The sequence below is a fragment of the Schizosaccharomyces octosporus genome (genome assembly GCF_000150505.1).
Source record: "Schizosaccharomyces octosporus yFS286 unplaced genomic scaffold supercont6.1, whole genome shotgun sequence".
In the NCBI taxonomy this organism is placed as follows: Eukaryota; Fungi; Ascomycota; class Schizosaccharomycetes; order Schizosaccharomycetales; family Schizosaccharomycetaceae; genus Schizosaccharomyces; species Schizosaccharomyces octosporus.
Genome location: NW_013185619.1, coordinates 2,565,230 through 2,584,925, shown reverse-complemented (window position 1 = coordinate 2,584,925; position 19,696 = coordinate 2,565,230). Strand labels below are relative to the sequence as shown.

Sequence of the window (19,696 nt, the reverse complement as noted above, 5' to 3'; positions counted from 1 at the left end):
ACGGATTACTACCTATCATCATGTGTTAATCAAGAGTCCTGTTTTATTTATGTTTCTTACTTTCCTTATCAATTTTGGTTTAGAAAATGAGCCTTTCGTGTCTTTCTACTTGTAGTTTCTGATTTTTTATGAAATAATTGATTACGAATTCAACTTTCTGTTTTTACTAACTTACGCTCGGACATGCATTAAAAGTAGAGATATATATATCGTCAAACTGCGGACGAGCTTTAAAGGAAAAAAAATAATCATTCATGGAATGAATTTATTTATTCTTGATACTTATATACAAAAATAATTATACAATAACTGATAAATAACCCTTAAAGAATAGAGAGAACCTAATATAACTTAATTTAAATGAATCCTTTATAACCTCATAATCGCATGCACGATTTTTTACATTGAATTTTGAGATAGCCAATTTCAGGCCAAACCGCAAAAACACCTAAACATATACCTCTTAGGCAATATCCTTTAACCAACGGTAGTAATGAGAAGGTAGCCTTTTGTGTTCACGTAAAGCTGCAGTAATAACAGAAAGATCAACTTCTGGTTGCCATAGTTGACATTCCCTCGATAAAGCACCACTAATTTCTGAATTCGGCTGCAAAGAAACTATCAATCCCACCGAAGCCAATTTTTCCCATGCTTCTAAAGCAACATCTCTTCCCCAAAGTCGAAAGCTATGTACAAGAGCTCCAGAAGCCACCGCATCTAACACGGTACGTTGGTGCAGGTGACGATATTCTTGATAAACACTATTGAAGTTACAGGCCGGAATATCTCTATTTTCAAATCTGATGGTACATATCAAGAGTGCCAGTTCTAGCAGACTCAAGTTTTTAACAAGCTCAACCTTATGATCAGACACCCTCAAGTTAAACCTTTGGAAATCACTGTCATTTAGAAGCGGCTGCGATGGCGATCTAGACGTAACGGGAATTAAGGAATCGACGTATAGCATTCGTAAATTTCTGCTGGAATAATAATGATACTGTACTAATTTGTGCATATTACTAGATGAATCCGATAGTAAGTCATTCACTCGGTTATTCCACTCAAGCCTTAGCTTTGATATGGGTTCTTCATCTTTTATAGTAAGAACACTTCGGTAGATTTTCAAAAATTCCTGTAATGAGGAAGGAGGAGGAGTATGGATAACCATATGGCTAAATCGACTTTTAACACGCTTCTCAAGGGATTCAAAGCAATCATACCGAGCAGTTAATCCTATCACTAAGATCGGAGCCTTCCTCGACTGTGCAATATCAAACAGGTTGTATAATAACATTTGCCGTGGATGTTGCACAAATAGATCGAACTCTTCTAGAATAAATACAACGGATGCAGAAGTCGTCAACCCATCCTTCGTAATTCCCAAATCTGCAGGGTGCGATAGGGTAGCCAGAAGTCTTGTTAAAGTGTCTGCGAAACTACTTTCAGAGCGAATGGCATCTTCTGAATCTAAAGATTCTAATTCAACTGAGAGCTGACGTGAAATTTCTCTGAGAGCTACTTTGTCATCGTGCAAATAAGTTCCGTTTAGTCGAACAGTGTAAAAAGATTCGGGTAATTCAGCTCTAGCTTTCTGAAGGACGCTTTCAACCAATAATGATTTTCCAGAACTTCTTGGACCCACGATTATAACAGAATTTCCCTCACCTAGTACAACAGTCTGTTGCATCCAACGATAAAGTTTAGATTTTTCTTCTTCATGACCTATAAGTGGAATGCTTGCCTTTCCCGTAAATCTGCTAGTAACAGTTGTTTTAAAGATTCGTAACTCAGCGTCGAGTTTATCAAGACCTAACTCAGATATGAGATTGTTTGTGATTTCTTTGGGAGTCGAAACGGGTTTCGGCTTTCTTGGAGAAACTACGCTAAGTTGAAAAGTCGCTTTTCTAGGTAGACCATATGTCAAGGGACTCTCAGGAATTGAGTTCTGATTCCTGGAAGGCATTAATATATTCGTGGGAGGGTTTGGTGTTTTGAATGAAGGTGTAGCAGGGGGAGAAGAGGTAGAAGATGAAGATGGAGAAGAGGGCGTAGAGGGCTGAACAGAGTGAACATCTGAGTATGTCATGGTAGGAATACGCAAGGGTTCCTGTTTAAGAGGAATATCGGGATGTCTGATATTCATATCGTTGGTATTCGGTTGATCTAGAGCATTATTCCACCATTCTTGCTTATTTATCGGCGAAGTCTTTGGATTTTCCCCAAACTCAAGATCTTCTTCGGTCTCATCGTCCTCAGTATTATCATCATCTTCGTTAGAATCGTCAGAAGCAGGATCCAAAGGCTGTATTTTTCGTGGTCTTCCGCGACCGCGTTTGGGCTGTTCGGCCCCTGGGCGATTTATGATCTCGACAAATGGTTGTTTCTTGGACACTCTTTCACTTTTTCTTGTACCTGCAACCGGAAACAAAGAATCCCGTTCTTCCTGTTTGTTAGGGGAATGACGAACTTTCTTTTCTTCTGGAGAAAACATATTTAAATCAACGGTTGAGTCAGATCCACCTCCATCAGCATTAAACTCATGCATACCGTCATGAACCGACTTTTCTTCTGAATTCTCTTCATTTACCGTCGTCCAAACCTCAGTCCCTCTTTTTAATGGAGGCCTTCCACGGTTACGTCTTTCATGAATAGCATCGTTATTTTCGGAACCTTGTGCAGTCTTTCGCGGCCTTCCTCTTTTTCTTTTGATGACGGGACCATTCTCCTGAGGATTATTAAGCGGGTATTTTCGTGGGCGTCCACGTCCACGTTTTACAGGTTCTGCTTCACGTTCTTCCTTTGAGTGTTCTGCTTCGTCCCTGACGCTGTGCTCGGGTTTTGTCGAGTCTAATCGGTTTGAATCAATGCCATTCGAATAATTCTTGTCGTTGAAGCTTTCTGATTGTTTTTTCTCTGGAGAAAGCGTATAATCATTCATCGAATCATCCTTTTCGTTTTCATTATCAATAATGTCCAATGGGGGTTCTTCAGCTGAATTGTATTCTGTTTCATCGGATCCTTCATCGTCAACTAAAATGTCGTCTTCATTATTTTCGTTCAAATTAAAGTCACTTTTAGAAGTGTCATGTTTTTGGTCAACCGTGTAGTGTGACGAAGTGTCCTGAAACACATTTTCTGCTGTTGGAGATACACGCATGTCAAATTTTAAAGAAAATACATCCCCGCTAGCGTTTAGTATAAAGGTACAGTTAAATTTTTTAGTTTTATCGAACGTATCTTCAAAAGACTATGCAATGTATTGAAAGTAAATCTTCTAGGGTGGTATTCGGGTTTTGTAGACGTTACGCATTATGTTACTCCAAAAATATTTACCCAGAAGTTCTTGGTAAATAATACTTTTGTAAAAATAAAAAAGAATTTTTTATTTTAAGAAATAATTAGAAAAGCTATTAAGAACCTAAAAACTACAATTTTCAATTGATGCTTCAATCCCATGAGCATTTAGTATATATTGTCATAGTAGCTCCAACATATTTTTCCATAATATCTAATCTACAGAATTCATAACGAGATCATGTAATCCAATTTTCAGTATCGTTTTTGTCAATTCTTCCCTCAGCTCTCTACTTTATATGCCTATCCATATTTGTCGCTCTTTTTGGAGACTCGAACATCAAGCAGAGCTTCATGCAAAGAACCATCTCTACTAGCTTGCTTTAAAATCTTTTTCTCGTCTGAAGATAATGGTCTTCCAACCCTGTAAAATCGTTAGTAGTGAGTTAACGAAAGTAAAAGGACAAACATACATAGCTTCCAATTGTTGTGAATGCACTGTCGGTTGTTTTATGTTTTGAATAGATGGTCGTTTCACAAACCTAGTCTGAACGCGTACTCTCCATTTTGAAGTGAATGTCACCGTATCAGAGGTACAACGAAATACGTAGGTGTCGTTCTCATTTAGCAAGCACTCGAGATATTTGTTATTAGACATGCTTTTCCAAGCCCAATAGCCATCATGCAAATATTGAAGTTGCCATTGTTCTTCAGCTCCAATGGCTTCTCGTTTGCTAAACAAGTCTCCTTCTTTACCAGCGGAAAGATACTTCATGAGGAAGCTTTTCAGAACAACATTACCATTCATATCAGAAGCCACAAATACTTGTCTTGTGTTATCCGGTTCTAGAGAAAGAGGGTCCAAGAAAATTCCTACGCAACTTCCTTGAACTTCTTCTATTCCCAAGGAAATGACAGTTGTATCCAGCCTTTGACTAAAGAACCGTTAGATATACATTATCTTAACATTTATAAAACTTACTATAATACCAGTGGACCATGGATGTCTTCCACTAAGTTAGCGTCGGTCCATATTGGATCATTCTCTTGAGACTCCACGGCTGATTGTAAAGATTTTGCAGACTTTCTTCCTTTTTTGTGACTTTGATAAATGTAATGTTAGAGTTCTGACTGAAAATATTTGATAAAAGTATAACATACACCTTTTTATCGCCTTTGAAACTTAAACGCGAAGGCATGTTCAAGAATGACAGAAGTTAATATATTCACTTATAAATCTTTTGAGTAAATCTTTTTCTTAATGTACATAACCTATTCACACCAATAGATTCTTTTTTCTACCTCGACTGGTGGTTTTCAAACGTAATGTAAAAGGACACATACACTAGGCTTATGAACTATACTTGCTTTCTATGTAATACTATCACGAACATTTACTTTCTATATTTTCTACTACATATACCAATCTTTTACAATTTAAATAACCACATGGCTTGTAATGTAACAATAATACGACGATTCTTCAACCATGCAATGGGATACCAGTACGGTTACTTTGTATTTTATTACACTATTGCTACGCGAAGATAATCAGTACACGGAACCGTGTTTTAGAAATAATGATATTTTCTGTTATAGGAGAAGGGAGATTATGTAGAAAGGAGATACCGGAAGCTCGAAAAGAGTAAAAGGAATTGATTGTAAGACTTGAAAGCAATCTGTCGTTGTAATGGGCTTCGAAGGAATTTGCAGCAAGAAAAGTCAACTGTGACAACAACTTAGCTCATGATCTAATCATCAAAAAGATAAGCTTGCCAAGAAACTCATATTCAAGATGAAACTTTTCGTTTTCGAAAACAATTCTGATGGAATAACCGCGTCTGAAAAGACAAGTTGTAGAATCGTCTGACGAAAGGAGAAGTAAAGGGAGGACTTGAACTTAAAAAGAAAGCAGGGGGCGTACAAATCGTAAGGACGGTGAAGCATAGGAAAATATACCGAAAAGAATCAAGGAGAAAGACAAAAAGGGAATACTTGGTAAATGGTTCAAAAAGATCCGCTTACCAACGGTTCATAGAGATACTGCTACGAACACGGTTGTAATCCAAAAGGCCTTCAATAGCACCAACAGCAGAAATGGCAACATCCTTATCCCAAATCATTTCATTGGCAACACGGGCAACATCATGCTCAGTAATCTGCTCGATACGCATGTCAACTTCTTGAGGGCTCATACGGCGGCCGGTGGTAAGCAACTGGCGACCAATGTCTTCAGCGATGGCGGTGGTGGAATCCAAAGAAAGAAGAAGAGAAGCGCGGAGTTGAGCCTTGGCAAGTTCAACCTCAGCACGAGTGGCAACAGTAAGACGAGCCCAGTTTTGGAGGGTAAAGTGGACCAAGTCGTCAATACGTCCAAGGTTTTCAGTTACCAAGTAGATACCCCATAAACCAGTGTCACTGTAACTGGTGCTGAAACTCATGAAGCTGTTGGCTAATTGGTCTTGTTGGACAACAGAGCTCAAACGGGAAGCCATGTGGGGAGAAGCACCCATAGCACGGTCCCAGTTACCAATGATAGCTTGCATAACCAAACCAACAAAGTAGTCGGGATGCTTCCAGCTCATACCTTCAACAGCAATTGCAATGTTGGCAGTAGGAGAGTAATCATCACGAATACGGACCTCAGAGCCAACAAAGCGGGGTTGAGGGCCGCGAGGAGCACCAAGAGAAAGTTGTTCAGTAGAAGGCTCCAAGTGACCAAAGTACTTTTCGGCAAGCTTGACAAGTTCTTCGTGGGAGATAGAGCCAGCGGCAGCAAGGATCATACGATCACTACGGTAGTTGTCCTTAATGTAGGTAAGAAGATCATCACGGGTCAAAGATTCAATGTTTTTCTTGGGTCCTAAAATGGTACGACCCAAAGCTTGTCCTTGATAGGCAGTAGCGTGCAAATGATCGAAGACAACTTCGTCTGCCATCTTGTCGACTTCCTCTTGTTCGCGTAAAATGACTTGACGCTCACGTTCAACGGCGGCAGAGGAAATGCTAGAATTGGTCAAGATGTCAGCTAACACAGCGACGGTCTTGGGAACAGCTTCTTTAAAAGCATGGGCATAGTAAACGGTCTGTTCACGAGAAGTATAAGCGTTTAAATGAGCACCGGTATTCTCAAACTCCAGCTCAAGAGCACGTTGGGAGCGGTTTTTGGTGCCCTTGAAAGCCAAATGCTCAAGGAAATGAGCAGCACCGTTGTTCTTTTCACTCTCGGCTCTTGATCCAGCATCAACACCAACGAGAACGGTGGCTGTTTGAGCATAAGGATGATGTTCAGTAGCAATGGTTAATCCATTTTTCAAGGTTGTAGTTTCCGTTTTTGGTAAAGCAGAAGTTGCAAACCGACGTGCAAGCTTGGGGGCAAGCTTTGGCAAATTCGAAAGCCTCAGCATCCTAAATGATAATGTTCAAACAAATCCAAACGAAAGGGGTGGGTGGTTTTCAATGTGGATGGGAAAGGTTAAGTACAAGTAACGACGTTTCGGAGCCGTCCACACAATATCCAGCTAATGTTCTTACCAATGAAGTTTGTTAGAACTCCAATGTTCGAATCTCGATTGGGTCTAATTTTACTACTCGTTAAGAACATATGATTATATTAGTAAGAGGATAAATCTTTTATTAAGCGTCTTCGTTTTGAGATATTGATTGATGAAGTGAAAAATGCAAGTCCTTATTTATTTGTTTCTTATTATTGAATGTGTATGAATTCTTAGACGTTTATATTATGCAAGATTGTGTCGATATGTCTGGTGTTATGTGAGCCATAACAAATAAAACAGATCTAGCAATTGTAGAATAATCTTTGCAGCAAACCAATTCTTCGTTAATTCTATTTTATTCAAATATTTCCTTTACTTATTTCTAAACACACCTAAACTTTTTTTTTTTTTTTTTTTTTTCGACTACATTTGTTTATTTACCTGTAACAACTATATCTATATACTCACTGTCATTCATTATAGTTCGTTATGAATTTACCGACTGCTGTGCGGTATGCTATCGTTAGCGCTCACGCTTAGTGTCATATCCACCAATGGTGTAGGACTGGATTCCGCCAATATAAACTCACCGACTGCCTATACTGTAGTAGCTGCCTTTAACCATTTTGGAAATTGAAATATGTTGCAGACACGCCTTGGATTTGGTGCTCTTCGTCAAAGCTCTGTTTTCTTTGCTGCAAGACCCTTTACTTCTAGCGCTGTAAGACAAATCTTCCCTCCTCCTCCTCAATCCATCAAAGGTACTGTCAACGATGCTGCAGTATTCCCTCCTCCTAGTAAGTTTCACGGAAGTTACCACTGGAATTTTGAGCGTATTGTCGCAATTGGTATGGTCCCTCAAGTCGTGATGCCACTTTTCGCCGGTACCTCTCATCCCATTTTGGACGCTGCTCTTGCTTGCACCATGATTACGCATGCTCATTTGGGTTTTGAATCATGTGTCATTGACTATTTCCCTAAGCGCAGATTCCATCGTATTGGCCCTCTTGTGCACTGGATCCTCCGTGGCTTCACAGTCCTCACCTTTATCGGTGTTTATGAATTTAACACTAATGATATTGGCTTGACTGAGGGCATTAAGAAGCTTTGGAAGGCATGATCTATTTAGTTTTGTGTTTTCATGTGTCCTTCTTGGTAAATTCCTCTCGTAGGTGTCTTATTTGCCTTATACCTAGTATAATAATTAAAGGTTCTCAATTTCCCCCTTCAATGAAAAGATTAACGTTTCTCAACCATTTCCCCCCCTCGATTTTTAATCCTCACCTCGTCGCTCTTCGTTTTTGATTTTCTATACACGTACAGGCGATTTGAATGTTTCTCTCCATTTGGGTAGTCACCAGACATACATACATTCAGGTTCCATCGCACTTTCGACGTTTCTTCTATTTTTGCAAATATTTGCTATTTCTGCTACTTGTTCTGTCTCTCAACCTCAATCAGACTTTCGCTCCATTTCACGCTGGAACTGTTTTCCTAGAGGACATCATTTCTATTTCTGTTTAGCTCGTTCATATCTTTTTCACAGCAATTTCTTGCATTACAGTAATGCTTAATTCTGAAGTTCAAGGTATGGATTCTTATATGAGATACGCCAGCCGAACGATCTTTTTTAATAAGGAAGGAAGAATTGTATTTCAGAACTTCTGAATGAGAGGCTTATTGACTAAGTAATTGCAATTTGATAGTTTCATAGGAAATCAAAATTTAAATGTATCAATCCATCTCTGTATATTTTCTTATCCGATTAATCGTATAAATTCTGTTTGTTTGCGTAGTTGATTATCGGGTAACATGATTTTAAGTTTTTTCGCAGCGGTTATCTGATTCTCTCACAAACACCTTGAATTCAAGAATCCTCCAATATTCAATTGGTTTCCCGCTTTCTCTTACTTTTCATTCTTTTTTCTTGAATTGAAAGGTGATTTCACTCCGTTTATCCTAAACTATTCATCGGGCTGGCCACTTGTTTGTTCACACAGGTCGGAAAACACCTGGAGACGTTTTTCATTGCGAGAGTTTCGTTTATAGGAGGATCACTCAAATCAATTTCGAATACGAATCTCTCTTTTGTGTGTTAATAAATTCTCCTAGGCACACTGCTCTTTTGTTAAAATCTTCTGTTGTTGTCCTCTCTGCAACAATTTCATCTCAGCTACTCTATTCATAGGCGTATTGGGTCTTATTTATTGATCCGCCATTGTTTATTTTTTGGTTTTTTTTCTATCATCAATTTGCTTTTAGATTTCTGCTAGCTCTTTTGAATCATTTCACGGCTTCCATATTCCGTATCGTTACTCTGGATTTCTTCAAAATAAATAATAAAGTCAAATTATGGTTACTACAATTATTAATGTGCAAGGGATGACTTGCACTAGTTGCGTTGCTTCGATTCAGGCAATGTTAAAATCCGTTGAGGGTATGCAGCAGTTTACTGTGTCGTTATTGCTGGAACGGGCCGTTGCTGTTCACGATATGAGCACGCTATCTCCTGAAGACATTATAGAAAGGATTGAAGACTGTGGATTCGATGCTTCTATCATTTCCACATCAGAAGGGGAGCATGGAGAAACTGCTTTGTATTATCTTCCTTCTCCTCTAAACCAAGAATTACTTGAAAAGGTCCAAAGCCAAATAAACGATTTACAGGGTGTTTTAAATGTTCGACAACAAACGCAGCCGGATGCTGTCATTCATGTCAGCTATGATTCCGAAATTACTGGCCCTAGGACGATTTTGGAAGAAATAGAATCCATGGATATCACGTGTACTTACAAATCGGTGGATTCCATGTCCTCCAGGCTTCACTCATTTCAACGCTTGGATCAAGCAAAGGTTTGGAGATCTCGTTTTATTGTGTGTATTATTTTCTCTTTTTTTGTTATGTTGCTTCCTAAAGTTTTCGATTCTTGCGAAACTATGCGTAGCGTTTTTCTTGTGCCTCATTTGTTTGGCATCTGTGCTTCTGACTTGGTAAGTCTACTGCTTTCCATCCCTGTGCAGTTCGGTGTTGGAAGAGTGTATTATAAAACCGCATTTCGCTCTTTGAAGCGCTATAAGGCAAATATGGACGTTTTAGTATGCCTGGGTTCTACTGCAGCTTTCTTAGCTAGCGTTTGCCTGATGTTACTATATAAAGCTCACCATTCTGATACTTATAAAACTGCTCCAATCTTTTTTGATACCTCTGATATGCTTCTGTCTTTTGTAACTCTGGGAAGATATCTCGAAAGCAAAGCAAAAGGCTCTACATCTGCTGCTCTCTCCCAACTTCTCAATCTTTCCCCTTCCAATACGACCATTATTCAAAATGACGAACAGATTAGCATAGAAACGGATTTAGTACAGCGCGGTGATACAGTCTTAGTTCGACCAGGCGATCGTATTTCTGTCGATGGTGTAATTATTGAAGGATCCTCCTATATAGATGAAAGTTCCCTTTCAGGTGAACCTGTGCCTGTCTTTAAAAAAGTGGATGACTATGTTTTAAGTGGTACTGTCAATGGAAATGGTCGTATACTGTTCAGAGCTCTAAAGTCTCCTCGTGAGTCGCAATTAGCGGTAATAGTTGACTTAGTTCAAAAGGCTCAAACATCCAAGGCGCCTATTCAGGAGTTTGCGGATAAAGTAGCTGGAATATTTGTCCCTGTAATCATAACTTTGGCGGTGTCGACGTTTGCCTTTTGGTACCTTTTCGTCACTTTCTCATCTTCATATCCCCCGATATTCAATGATAGCATTGGAAAATTTGCCGTTTGTTTGAAATTAACCATTAGTGTTATTGTGGTAGCTTGTCCTTGTGCTTTAGGTTTAAGTACACCTACTGCAGTTATGGTTGGAACAGGTGTTGGAGCTTTAAATGGTATTATTATTAAAGGGGGTGATATTTTAGAAGCGCTCAACAAAGTTGACACTGTTATATTTGACAAAACTGGAACCCTTACTCGCGGTGAATTAACAGTTAACCAAATGGAAGTTGTTGAGGAAAATACAAAAAAATTGAATATTTCTATTGATGAACTTTGGGGATTAGTCTATACTGCAGAACTTGCCAGTGAGCATCCCATCGGCAAAGCAATTACTGAAAAACTCCAAGAGCTTTCACATACCTATTCAATGGAGCTCAAATCTTTTCTTGCAATTCCAGGTCAAGGTGCTAAGGCTGAAGTATTATACAAAAACCGTATTTTTACTCTATTGTTGGGAAATTCACTGCTTTTAAGAGAAAACCAAATTTATACTCCCCTTGAGATTGATCACACATTGAATTTTGCATCTAATAATGGATTAACATGTGTACAGATATCTGTGAATAATGAGTTTTTGGGATTTTTCGGGTGCATGGATGAATTACGACCGGATGCCGCTCGCTGTGTATCAGCCTTAAAAATGATGAAAAAAAACGTTAGTTTACTTACTGGTGATCAGCTTCCTACCGCTCGAAGAGTTGCTTATGATGTTGGCATTTTAGCTTCAGATGTTCATGCGGAGGCAGTTCCAACTACAAAAACAGCTATTGTTCAACAGAAGAAGGATGAAGGACATCGTGTTGCAATGGTAGGAGATGGCATCAATGATTCTCCTTCGTTGGCTTTAGCTGATGTTGGCATTGCTCCAAGCAGCGGATCTGGCATTGCTTTAGAAAGCGCCGATGTTGTCCTTGTTCGAAAAGACGTTTTAATTGACGTTGCGGTTGCATTTGATCTTGCCAAAGTGGTTGTTAGAAGAATACGTTATAACTTAGTATGGGCATGCACTTACAATCTTTTAATGGTCCCTGTAGCTATGGGTTTTCTTTTACCGTGGAATATATATTTGAACCCAATGTGGGCAAGTGCAGCAATGATGTTCTCTAGTCTCAGTGTGACTCTAAGCAGTCTGTTGTTGAAGAGATGGAAGAGGCCTTCACAATATGATACCATCGAAGAGACATCGGATTTCGAAGGGGATACTTTCAAACAAAAGCTTCGAAAACTGTGGGATTCTTTACGCAATAAACTACACATGCATTCTACGCAAAACAGCTATCAGCGGGTTGACAATCAAGTATAATTATGCCACCTTTTATTTTTTTACTACACCGCTCTGTTAAAGTATATTGTCTAAAAAACTGTTTCACTGTTTTTATTTTGTTTATTTTCTTGGTTAATAATGGTAAAACTAATTTTAAAGAAATTCGACGCTGAAAGCGTTAGAAGGAAATAAATTTTTGTTGTAATATCATGCGCTTAATTTATGCAATTGACTAAAGGACGTTAAGATAGTGGTCTATTTACTTGTTCTTTTCAGTTATTGTCTATACCAAGTGAAAACGTAATCTCAATAATTAAAGGAATCATGAGGACTCAGAATTGGCAACACCTCCCTTATCTTTCAACTTTTCTTCCCAAGCCTTTTTAGCATCACCTTTTCTTCTAGTGACCTTACGATGCTTTAAGTCTAAATGACGGCTGATGTCTTCTAAAGTAACACCTGAACCGACGCAACGAGTTATGGTAAAGTAAAGTAAATCAGCCATCTCCCAAGTAACTTCGTCTTTGGTTTTAGCATCACAAAGTTCTTCAGCTTCTTCCATAATTTTGGCACGCAACAATTTTGGATCGGAAAAGAGACGAGCGGTATAAGAGCCCTCGGGAGCATTCTCTTTTCTATCTGTCAAAACAGATTCCAACTGAGGTAAACCAGAGGCATGACCAAAACAATGCAAAGTGTCAAGGTGGCAAAAGCCTTTTCCGGTTTGATGAACGACGAAACGCAGACAGTCTCCATCACAGTCCAAATCGATGCGCAACAACTTTTGGACAGCACCGGAGGTCGCTCCTTTGTACCACAAGCCACGCTTACGGGATTGATAAACACCGGTACCTGTTTTCATAGACTCAGCAACGCTTTCTTTGCTGGAGTAAACAAGACCAAGAGCAACGCCAAGCTCATTTACAACCAAAGTGGAGTAGAGACCATCTTTTCGATCGGTCTTGGCGTCAATCATAACCATATCAGAGAGATGTAATTTTTCTGGTTCAGCATCTTTGTTAACTGTGAGAAACTCACTGGTGACAACTGGAACAACAGAATGCAAGGAGATAGAAGCTAATGTGTCAACAGAGGGTTTGACAGGAAATTCTAAATAAAGCATGCGGTTTCCACCAGCTGGCAAGACTGACTTGTGGATCAGCTTACTAGCTTTCTCAAAAAAATCAGGAGGATAGTCTTGTGTTCTTGCAATCCATTGAAAAGAGCCAGCAAATTTACAAAGCTCTTCAACCTTTTTTATGTCAGTGGTATTTGTCTTTAAAATGAGACGGCTAGGAGAAATGTCAGACAGTTCTTGCAGAACTTCTTCATTCACCAAAATAGCTAAAGCACCGGCGTTCAAAATTTTAATACATTCTTCAATGGACAGTCCCGTTGTTATATCGACAATCAAATCAACAGACTCCGAAATCTTTTTTACTTTTTCTAAAGATTTTTCAAAGTGTTCAGGAAACACCCGAGTTTCCAAACAACCGACGTATTGAAGCCACTTGAGGGTCTTAATTCCATCACCTTCAAATTTCGACAAATCAAAAAATGGTAACACCGCCATTTTTCCAAATCTAAGAGGAACGTCTAGTTACGAAAAAGATGGGTTCCACGAATTTTTGCAAGGAACATAACATTTCAAGGGTAACGTCACTTAGGTAACAGACTCGAAATAAGTAACAAGAAGGATCAGTGAGAAGGCATGGAATCAATAAATTAAACATGAGATACGTGTCTTGCATTGAAAGAATGATTTTTTTTTTATAATTTCTTTCATTATTTATATCATAATATTAAGAGTTTCATAAGAAAAGTCAGAGTGATCATATTAGAGAATTCATTAAAAATACACTCGAGTAGAGCTTTCAGCATCATTTTCATTGGGACAGTAGGGACATTTAAAATGTTGAGAACCATTTCGGGAAAGTTGTCGAAGACTTTCTTGAGCAATGACATGGCCGCAAGCCATCATCATGGGAGGGTTCTCTTCGGTAGCTTGTTCTTTACTGACAGGACATGTAAATACACTGTGAAAGTGGTAGTTTGTAGGTAAATGTATTTCAACCGGTAATTCATTTTGGGAAGTCCATTCAGTATGCTTTTGCTTCATGATATTAGACACCTTTAACAAAACCGGCAAAGCAATTGAGCCAGCATTGACTACGATATCCACGGGAGAATCTAAAGACATTCCTAAAGCAGCGCAAAATTCACGTACGAAAATTAATTCCAAATGTTTCCAATCTAGCCGTAAAGCTTTTCGATAATCTTCTGGAACGTCGTTCGCAATCTGCTCTATTCCGTATTGTTCTCTGGGAAGACCATCGTGGAATCCATTCGTTTTGGAGGAAACAAGATTAGCTCTTCTAGAACTAAAAAATAACGCACCAATTAACTTTTGAATTTCTTTCAAGTGCTTTTCTTGGAATTCCGTCAAATATGTGCGACAGTAATGGATAGCCGCTAAAACATCCTTGGTTTGAAAATATTCATTCAGTAACTGGTGTCGACGTAATATAAACTCCAAATTACTTCCCTTTCTTTCCAAGTATCCACGGCATTGAAGCGCCCAATCAATTGCAGACTGTAAATCATGCTGACGGATTCCCTGAAGGATAGTGTTGAGAAGTGTAAACGCCCGAACCATGTTGGGTGGTTCCTCGATTCCAGCTTCTTTACAAAAGGAATGAGCAATTTCAGTTTCTCCTTGGCGAAAGAAATGCAATGCCAATGCGGTGTTTAGCTCTTTCTTCTTGTCTTCAAACGAAGACTGTAAGCTGATATCTTCCAGGTTGAAGTTAAATTTCCGATCTAATACTTTTCCAAATTTATTCATGGAAGAATTGAATTTCTTTTCTATCTTTTTCATATCATCAAAGACTTGCTCTGTTTTTGTGCAAGAACTGCTGAGTTGCTTCGACACATTGGCAGGATCTGTGATACATGCTTCTTTGGTAGCTAATAAAATGGTTTCTAATTCATCCATTTTTTGAAGACATTTGTCTCCAATTGCCGTTTCCTCCACTCGCTGCCACTCGTCGAAATTCATGGCGTTCAATCTCTCGCTCTTGGTGCCAATTTTAAATATAAGTCTTAGCTAACTTTACAATAAATCAATAGGATCTTTCTTTTCGTTAATCAAGACGAATTACCGTCCCAGTGACCCAGTGATAGGAATTCTTAATGCTGGATTCCAGTCAAAATTTCGAGAGTTTGAGTATACTCTGTTGAATATAAATTCTTTCGTTTCAAAGTTTAGTGTTCAAGATCCCAATAGTTTCAATATCTTCTTGACAGTACAATTAATACTTGATCGTTGTCAGTTCCTTCTACATATAGGCACGACGGTATGACCTACGCCAATACTTCCAATGAATATCTACCACCATAGCAAAGAAAAATGGCAATAAAACGTACGGAATTTAACGCTAAAGACCTTAAACAACTAAAACATTGTTTCTAATAAGTAAGTATGAAATTATGATTGTGCAAGCGTAAAGCTTCAAATCATGGATTGCTAACCTTGGGTTTACGAGCAAAAGCAAGAACAGTAGCTTGAATTTGAATTTGTTTATTTGTAGAGAATATGGAAAATTAAAAAATATTTTGAGGAGATTGCATGCTTCCCCGAGATGTATTTTTGATCAGTTCACTCTGTAAAGGTTCTGATTCTATACCTTTTTTTTTTTTTTTTTTTTTTTTTTTTTTTAATGTTTACAGCCAACTTGGATAAGTAGAACCAAATCTTTGGAACAATTAAAGAAAATAAATAATGATTCGACAATAATCAAGTCTCGAAAACGCGCACCGGAATATGATGATGAGTTTAATCAATCTACATAACCCAGACATTTTGGTCGGTTGCTGAAATCGTTCATTCAATTGCTAATCTTCTCTCTGATTTCTTGGTGCGAGATGAGACATTCATAAATTATTGCTTCACCCTGGATGAAGCAAAATGCTTATTTTAATCAGAGTTCCATTTGGGAGGATATACACATCACACAGTTCTTCGAAATGATAATCCCATCCTTGTTATTAATCATGTAAGAAATCTTTCTCCACATAATCCTTCCCTATTGTGACTGTAGGAATCACCGGTTATCATATGCTTTGTCTTACTTAATCCATGTAACTTTCTACATCAGACTTGACTATAGTAGAAATTACCTTCATTAGCAAACGTCAAGAAAAGGAATCAAAGACTCGCTTCCAAATTCACACCAAGTAATCCATACACCTAAATCGTTTTACCGTAACATGTTGCTTTTAAATGAATATTCCAATAATAACAAAAACGACCCCTAGTGTTTTGGTTGGGTCCGTACATTCCATATGTCTTCACTGCTAGGTCCTTCTCGTAGTTTTACCCATTGATCCAATCGACGTTCTTGCAACATTTTCTGCTCCTCTTCAGGGCTTTTCGATTTTGTGGACAAGCACCACTTAAAGTCTGTAAAAGCTCCTTTACACTTATTATAGTCTCCATACCGGTAATAATGTCGAATCTGCGAAGTAACTGTCAAGCACATTGCCATTTGATCAAAGTAGTATTGTAAACTGCATGGTTCTTCCTGATATCCTGGTTTCAGGTACATAGATTCCCTCAATTGCTCATTTTCAACGTGTTTTTTCTCCTCCATTCTTATAAAATTTAATGCATTCAAAAAGACAAAAGGTTTCAATGCCTGGCGCGCGTAGCTTCTGCTATTCTTCGCGATTCGCTTAAAGAGCTGGAAGGTATGCACGGTATCTTGAATCTATACTCGAAAGCAGGTATTTATTCATCAACTAGATTATCTCTCCACCACACAGAACGAGAAGTTTTTGATATAGAATTTTGAATTCTCTCATTTTTTGGACATAGGCTAACCGTAGAAGGATAATTGTTTCTTGTATTTAATAACAATGTCTGGCCCTCATATTTGGTTGCGTGCCGAAAGTAAGCCTTTGGAAGAGCGTAGTGCTTTGACGCCTACGACTGCAAAGAAATTGGCAAACGCTGGTTTCCGTGTCACTATTGAACGCTCCTCTCAACGGGCATTCAAGGATTCTGAGTTCGAAAGTGCTGGATTCGAAATGGTTCCTGAAGGATCATGGAGAAATGCACCTCGCGATGCTTATATATATGGGTTGAAGGAGCTTCCTGAAAACGATAATAGCCCTCTTCATCATACCCATATCCAATTTGCTCATTGCTATAAGAATCAAGAAGGTTGGCGGGAAGTCTTGTCTCGTTTTCCTCAGGGTAACGGTCTCCTTTACGATTTAGAATTTTTGCAAGACGACAGCGGCCGTCGTGTTGCTGCATTTGGTTACCATGCAGGTTTTGCTGGATCTGCCCTTTCTTGTTTGGTCTGGGCTCACCAAATATTATCTCCCAAGAAGCCTTTTGGTTCTGTCCGTCCATTCCCTAACGAGAAGACTCTGGTGCGTCACGTCGCTCGACAAGTTCGTCTTGCTCTTCGTAAAAATAACAACCAGTATCCTCGCATTTTGGTTATCGGTGCTCGTGGACGATGCGGTAGTGGTGCTTGCGACTTGGCAACAAAAGTTGGTATCCCTGAAGAGAATATCCTTCGATGGGATATCAATGAAACCAAGAAGGGTGGTCCCTTCCATGAAATTACTGAGTCTGACATTTTTGTTAACTGCATCTATCTCAGTGCCCCTATCCCCAAGTTTTGCACCGTTGATTCTCTTAATGTATCTGATCGTAAGTTGCGCGTAGTATGCGACGTTAGTTGCGATACTACCAATCCTAACAATCCTATTCCCATCTACAATGTGAACACGTCGTTTGATCACCCAACCGTTCCTGTTGATGGTATCAAGGGTCCTTTGCCTCTTGAAGTAATTTCTATTGATCATCTTCCCACTTTGCTTCCTAGAGAGTCTTCTGAAGCCTTCAGCGAGGCCCTTCTTCCCAGTTTGTTTGCTTTGAAGGATGTAAACCACGCACCTGTCTGGGTTAGAGCTAAGAAGCTTTACGAAGAAATGGTAAAGAAGCTTTAATCTGAATAGGTTGATGTTATCTCTGTCCGCCTCATTTTGATTTAACGAACTTTTGTTTAAATCAAAATCAAAAGCGATACTGGTTATTTTTTACTAGTGGGATTTTTGTTACATATATTATCGTTCTTGTGTAGATTATACAAATACAGCGCTTGCTGCATAATTACAGGTTATAACGTAAAAGACGGAATAAAAAGATCATTTTTCGTAACCTATGCTACTTCCCGAGTTCCATGCTATTAAAGTACATGAATTAAATGAACAAAAACTATTAGGAATTAGGTTTGGGATCAGTCGCTAGCTCATGCTTCATCTTTGCGAACGTGAAAAAAGATTAATAATCAGAGTGAGTTTTCATCATCGAGTAATGTTAATTTGTAATGTGGAAGGCAACCAAATCGAGTATTGACCGCAAATCTCGTAGAAAAAAAGATTATGGAATAGATATAGTTTACCAGCATGGGTATGGTAGGAGAAGGGATTAAAAAGCTGAGATGTTGTAAGTTAGATTTCACCGAAACAGCTGGATCAATGTCCATAGGAGAACCGTAACATCATATTAAGGATGGCAAAAAGAAAGGTAATAAAAGCTTGCACAATTTTACATAAGAATTATTATAATTGCAAGTTCAACACAGTAGAGACATCCGGAACCCTAGATAATTGTTCTAAAAACGGGATTAGATCCAATAACTCCATGTCATGCATATCATTAAACCAGGAAGAAATAGGGACTGCATTGGAGGGATGAAAAATATAGCTTGACGGAGAGTTGTCAAGAATAATCGCATCCTCCAAGTTCCTACCCAATTGTGAAAGATCTTTGACAAAATTTCCTTCATAGTTACAACAAGCCTCTCGGAAAAGTCTATGTCGAACAACTTGAGAATTATCTAACATGTTTAAGACAGGATCCGCGTATTTAGCAAGGGATGCAGTAAAGACAACAATCTCAAATAATTCCCCCATTTTTTGTAAAAATAAATCGACTCCGGGTCTTTTCACAACCCTAACATCATGAAATAACCCATCGATCTCTATGGAGACGACATAATCAGCTGGCTCGAGGTACTTAAATGAGGAATGGACAAGGGTCTCATCCAAATCTAAAATAAGACATTTTTTGCCCTCGTCTTCCTTAGCAATTGGAGGTAGAAGATATTGTTCAGGACCATATCTCTTAACTTCAGGCAAAGGAATCTCAGGAGGCGGATTGACTTCAGTGGGTTGCTCATGGAAATGAACATGATTGCTTTCTAAGTCTGCGTCTTCATTAACATCTCTTTCACTGCCGTTAGTGGGAGTAAATGCGGATTCTAAAGATACAGAAGTGCGTGCAGGAGTGGGCGACTCAAACACATGCACAGGAGCGTGACCAGTTGCATGCGTATGCGTATCCGAATCTGAACTCTGAATTGTACGGCTTAACCGGCGAGGTGTATTCGGAGTAGGTGACTGCGATGGCCTTCTAGATTCGGAAACTATAGTAGCTTTTTCATTTTGATCTTCAGTGGGTGCGCCTTGAATACAAGAGCATAAATTTCCAAAAAACTTTCGAAAAAACGATGGTTTTCCCTGTCTTCCGGATCTTGTCGATTGTGGTTTCGACGACATAATACTTAAACAGGATTCACTAGGTTTTCGTTTATTATAAATAATATAAGTTTACTTAATTGTTATGCCTATGCTTTTGTTCATATGTTTCAATTGAATAGGCAAATCGCCGAGAAGTTATTTCTTATCCAAATTCTTATAACTAGCAGTTAAAGCATTTATTCTCATCGTTCCCACTGTATATACAGGAATTTAAACCAGGTTTTTCCTGCTTTTTCACAAAAAAACTTTTAAAA

At 38.7% G+C, this 19,696-nt stretch overlaps 10 protein-coding genes across 10 annotated transcripts; 3 read left to right on the top strand and 7 right to left on the bottom strand.

The window, feature by feature from the left end:
- Window positions 1–229: 229 nt before the first annotated feature.
- SOCG_01981 (origin recognition complex subunit Orc4) lies at window positions 230–3,302 on the bottom strand. Its single transcript, XM_013160475.1, has one exon. It carries the CDS (start codon window positions 3,155–3,157, stop codon window positions 464–466), a length of 2,694 nt encoding a protein of 897 aa, XP_013015929.1. The 5' UTR covers window positions 3,158–3,302; the 3' UTR covers window positions 230–463.
- A 67-nt stretch (window positions 3,303–3,369) lies between these two features.
- Window positions 3,370–4,645, bottom strand: SOCG_01980 (FRG1 family protein). Its single transcript, XM_013160474.1, has 4 exons — window positions 4,456–4,645; window positions 4,277–4,396; window positions 3,768–4,229; window positions 3,370–3,718 (listed from the first exon to the last, which is right to left on the bottom strand). Exons 1-4 carry the CDS (start codon window positions 4,491–4,493, stop codon window positions 3,598–3,600), a joined length of 741 nt encoding a protein of 246 aa, XP_013015928.1. The 5' UTR covers window positions 4,494–4,645; the 3' UTR covers window positions 3,370–3,597.
- Window positions 4,646–4,742: 97 nt separating this feature from the next.
- SOCG_01979 (processing peptidase complex beta subunit Qcr1) lies at window positions 4,743–6,847 on the bottom strand. The gene has a single exon (XM_013160473.1). It carries the CDS (start codon window positions 6,699–6,701, stop codon window positions 5,316–5,318), a length of 1,386 nt encoding a protein of 461 aa, XP_013015927.1. The 5' UTR covers window positions 6,702–6,847; the 3' UTR covers window positions 4,743–5,315.
- A 426-nt stretch (window positions 6,848–7,273) lies between these two features.
- Window positions 7,274–8,565, top strand: SOCG_01978 (TIM22 inner membrane protein import complex anchor subunit Tim18). Its single transcript, XM_013160472.1, has one exon. It carries the CDS (start codon window positions 7,432–7,434, stop codon window positions 7,909–7,911), a length of 480 nt encoding a protein of 159 aa, XP_013015926.1. The 5' UTR covers window positions 7,274–7,431; the 3' UTR covers window positions 7,912–8,565.
- Window positions 8,566–8,611: 46 nt separating this feature from the next.
- On the top strand, window positions 8,612–13,584 carry SOCG_01977 (copper transporting ATPase Ccc2). The gene has a single exon (XM_013160471.1). It carries the CDS (start codon window positions 9,144–9,146, stop codon window positions 11,859–11,861), a length of 2,718 nt encoding a protein of 905 aa, XP_013015925.1. The 5' UTR covers window positions 8,612–9,143; the 3' UTR covers window positions 11,862–13,584.
- Window positions 11,869–13,442, bottom strand: SOCG_01976 (phosphoribosyl-AMP cyclohydrolase/phosphoribosyl- ATP pyrophosphohydrolase His7). Its single transcript, XM_013160470.1, has one exon. The coding sequence runs from the start codon at window positions 13,393–13,395 to the stop codon at window positions 12,145–12,147; it is 1,251 nt and encodes a 416-aa protein (XP_013015924.1). The 5' UTR covers window positions 13,396–13,442; the 3' UTR covers window positions 11,869–12,144.
- Window positions 13,585–13,671: 87 nt separating the features above from the next.
- On the bottom strand, window positions 13,672–14,880 carry SOCG_01975 (ubiquitin-protein ligase E3; the record flags this gene model as incomplete). The annotated part of the gene is made up of 1 exon (XM_013160469.1): window positions 13,672–14,880. One exon carries the CDS (start codon window positions 14,878–14,880, stop codon window positions 13,672–13,674), a length of 1,209 nt encoding a protein of 402 aa, XP_013015923.1.
- Window positions 14,881–15,256: 376 nt separating this feature from the next.
- SOCG_01974 (uncharacterized protein) lies at window positions 15,257–16,544 on the bottom strand. The gene has a single exon (XM_013160468.1). The coding sequence runs from the start codon at window positions 16,472–16,474 to the stop codon at window positions 16,136–16,138; it is 339 nt and encodes a 112-aa protein (XP_013015922.1). The 5' UTR covers window positions 16,475–16,544; the 3' UTR covers window positions 15,257–16,135.
- A 30-nt stretch (window positions 16,545–16,574) lies between these two features.
- SOCG_01973 (saccharopine dehydrogenase Lys3) lies at window positions 16,575–18,256 on the top strand. Its single transcript, XM_013160467.1, has one exon. It carries the CDS (start codon window positions 16,740–16,742, stop codon window positions 17,844–17,846), a length of 1,107 nt encoding a protein of 368 aa, XP_013015921.1. The 5' UTR covers window positions 16,575–16,739; the 3' UTR covers window positions 17,847–18,256.
- Window positions 18,025–19,679, bottom strand: SOCG_01972 (NLI interacting factor family phosphatase). Its single transcript, XM_013160466.1, has one exon. The coding sequence runs from the start codon at window positions 19,458–19,460 to the stop codon at window positions 18,462–18,464; it is 999 nt and encodes a 332-aa protein (XP_013015920.1). The 5' UTR covers window positions 19,461–19,679; the 3' UTR covers window positions 18,025–18,461.
- Window positions 19,680–19,696: the final 17 nt, after the last annotated feature.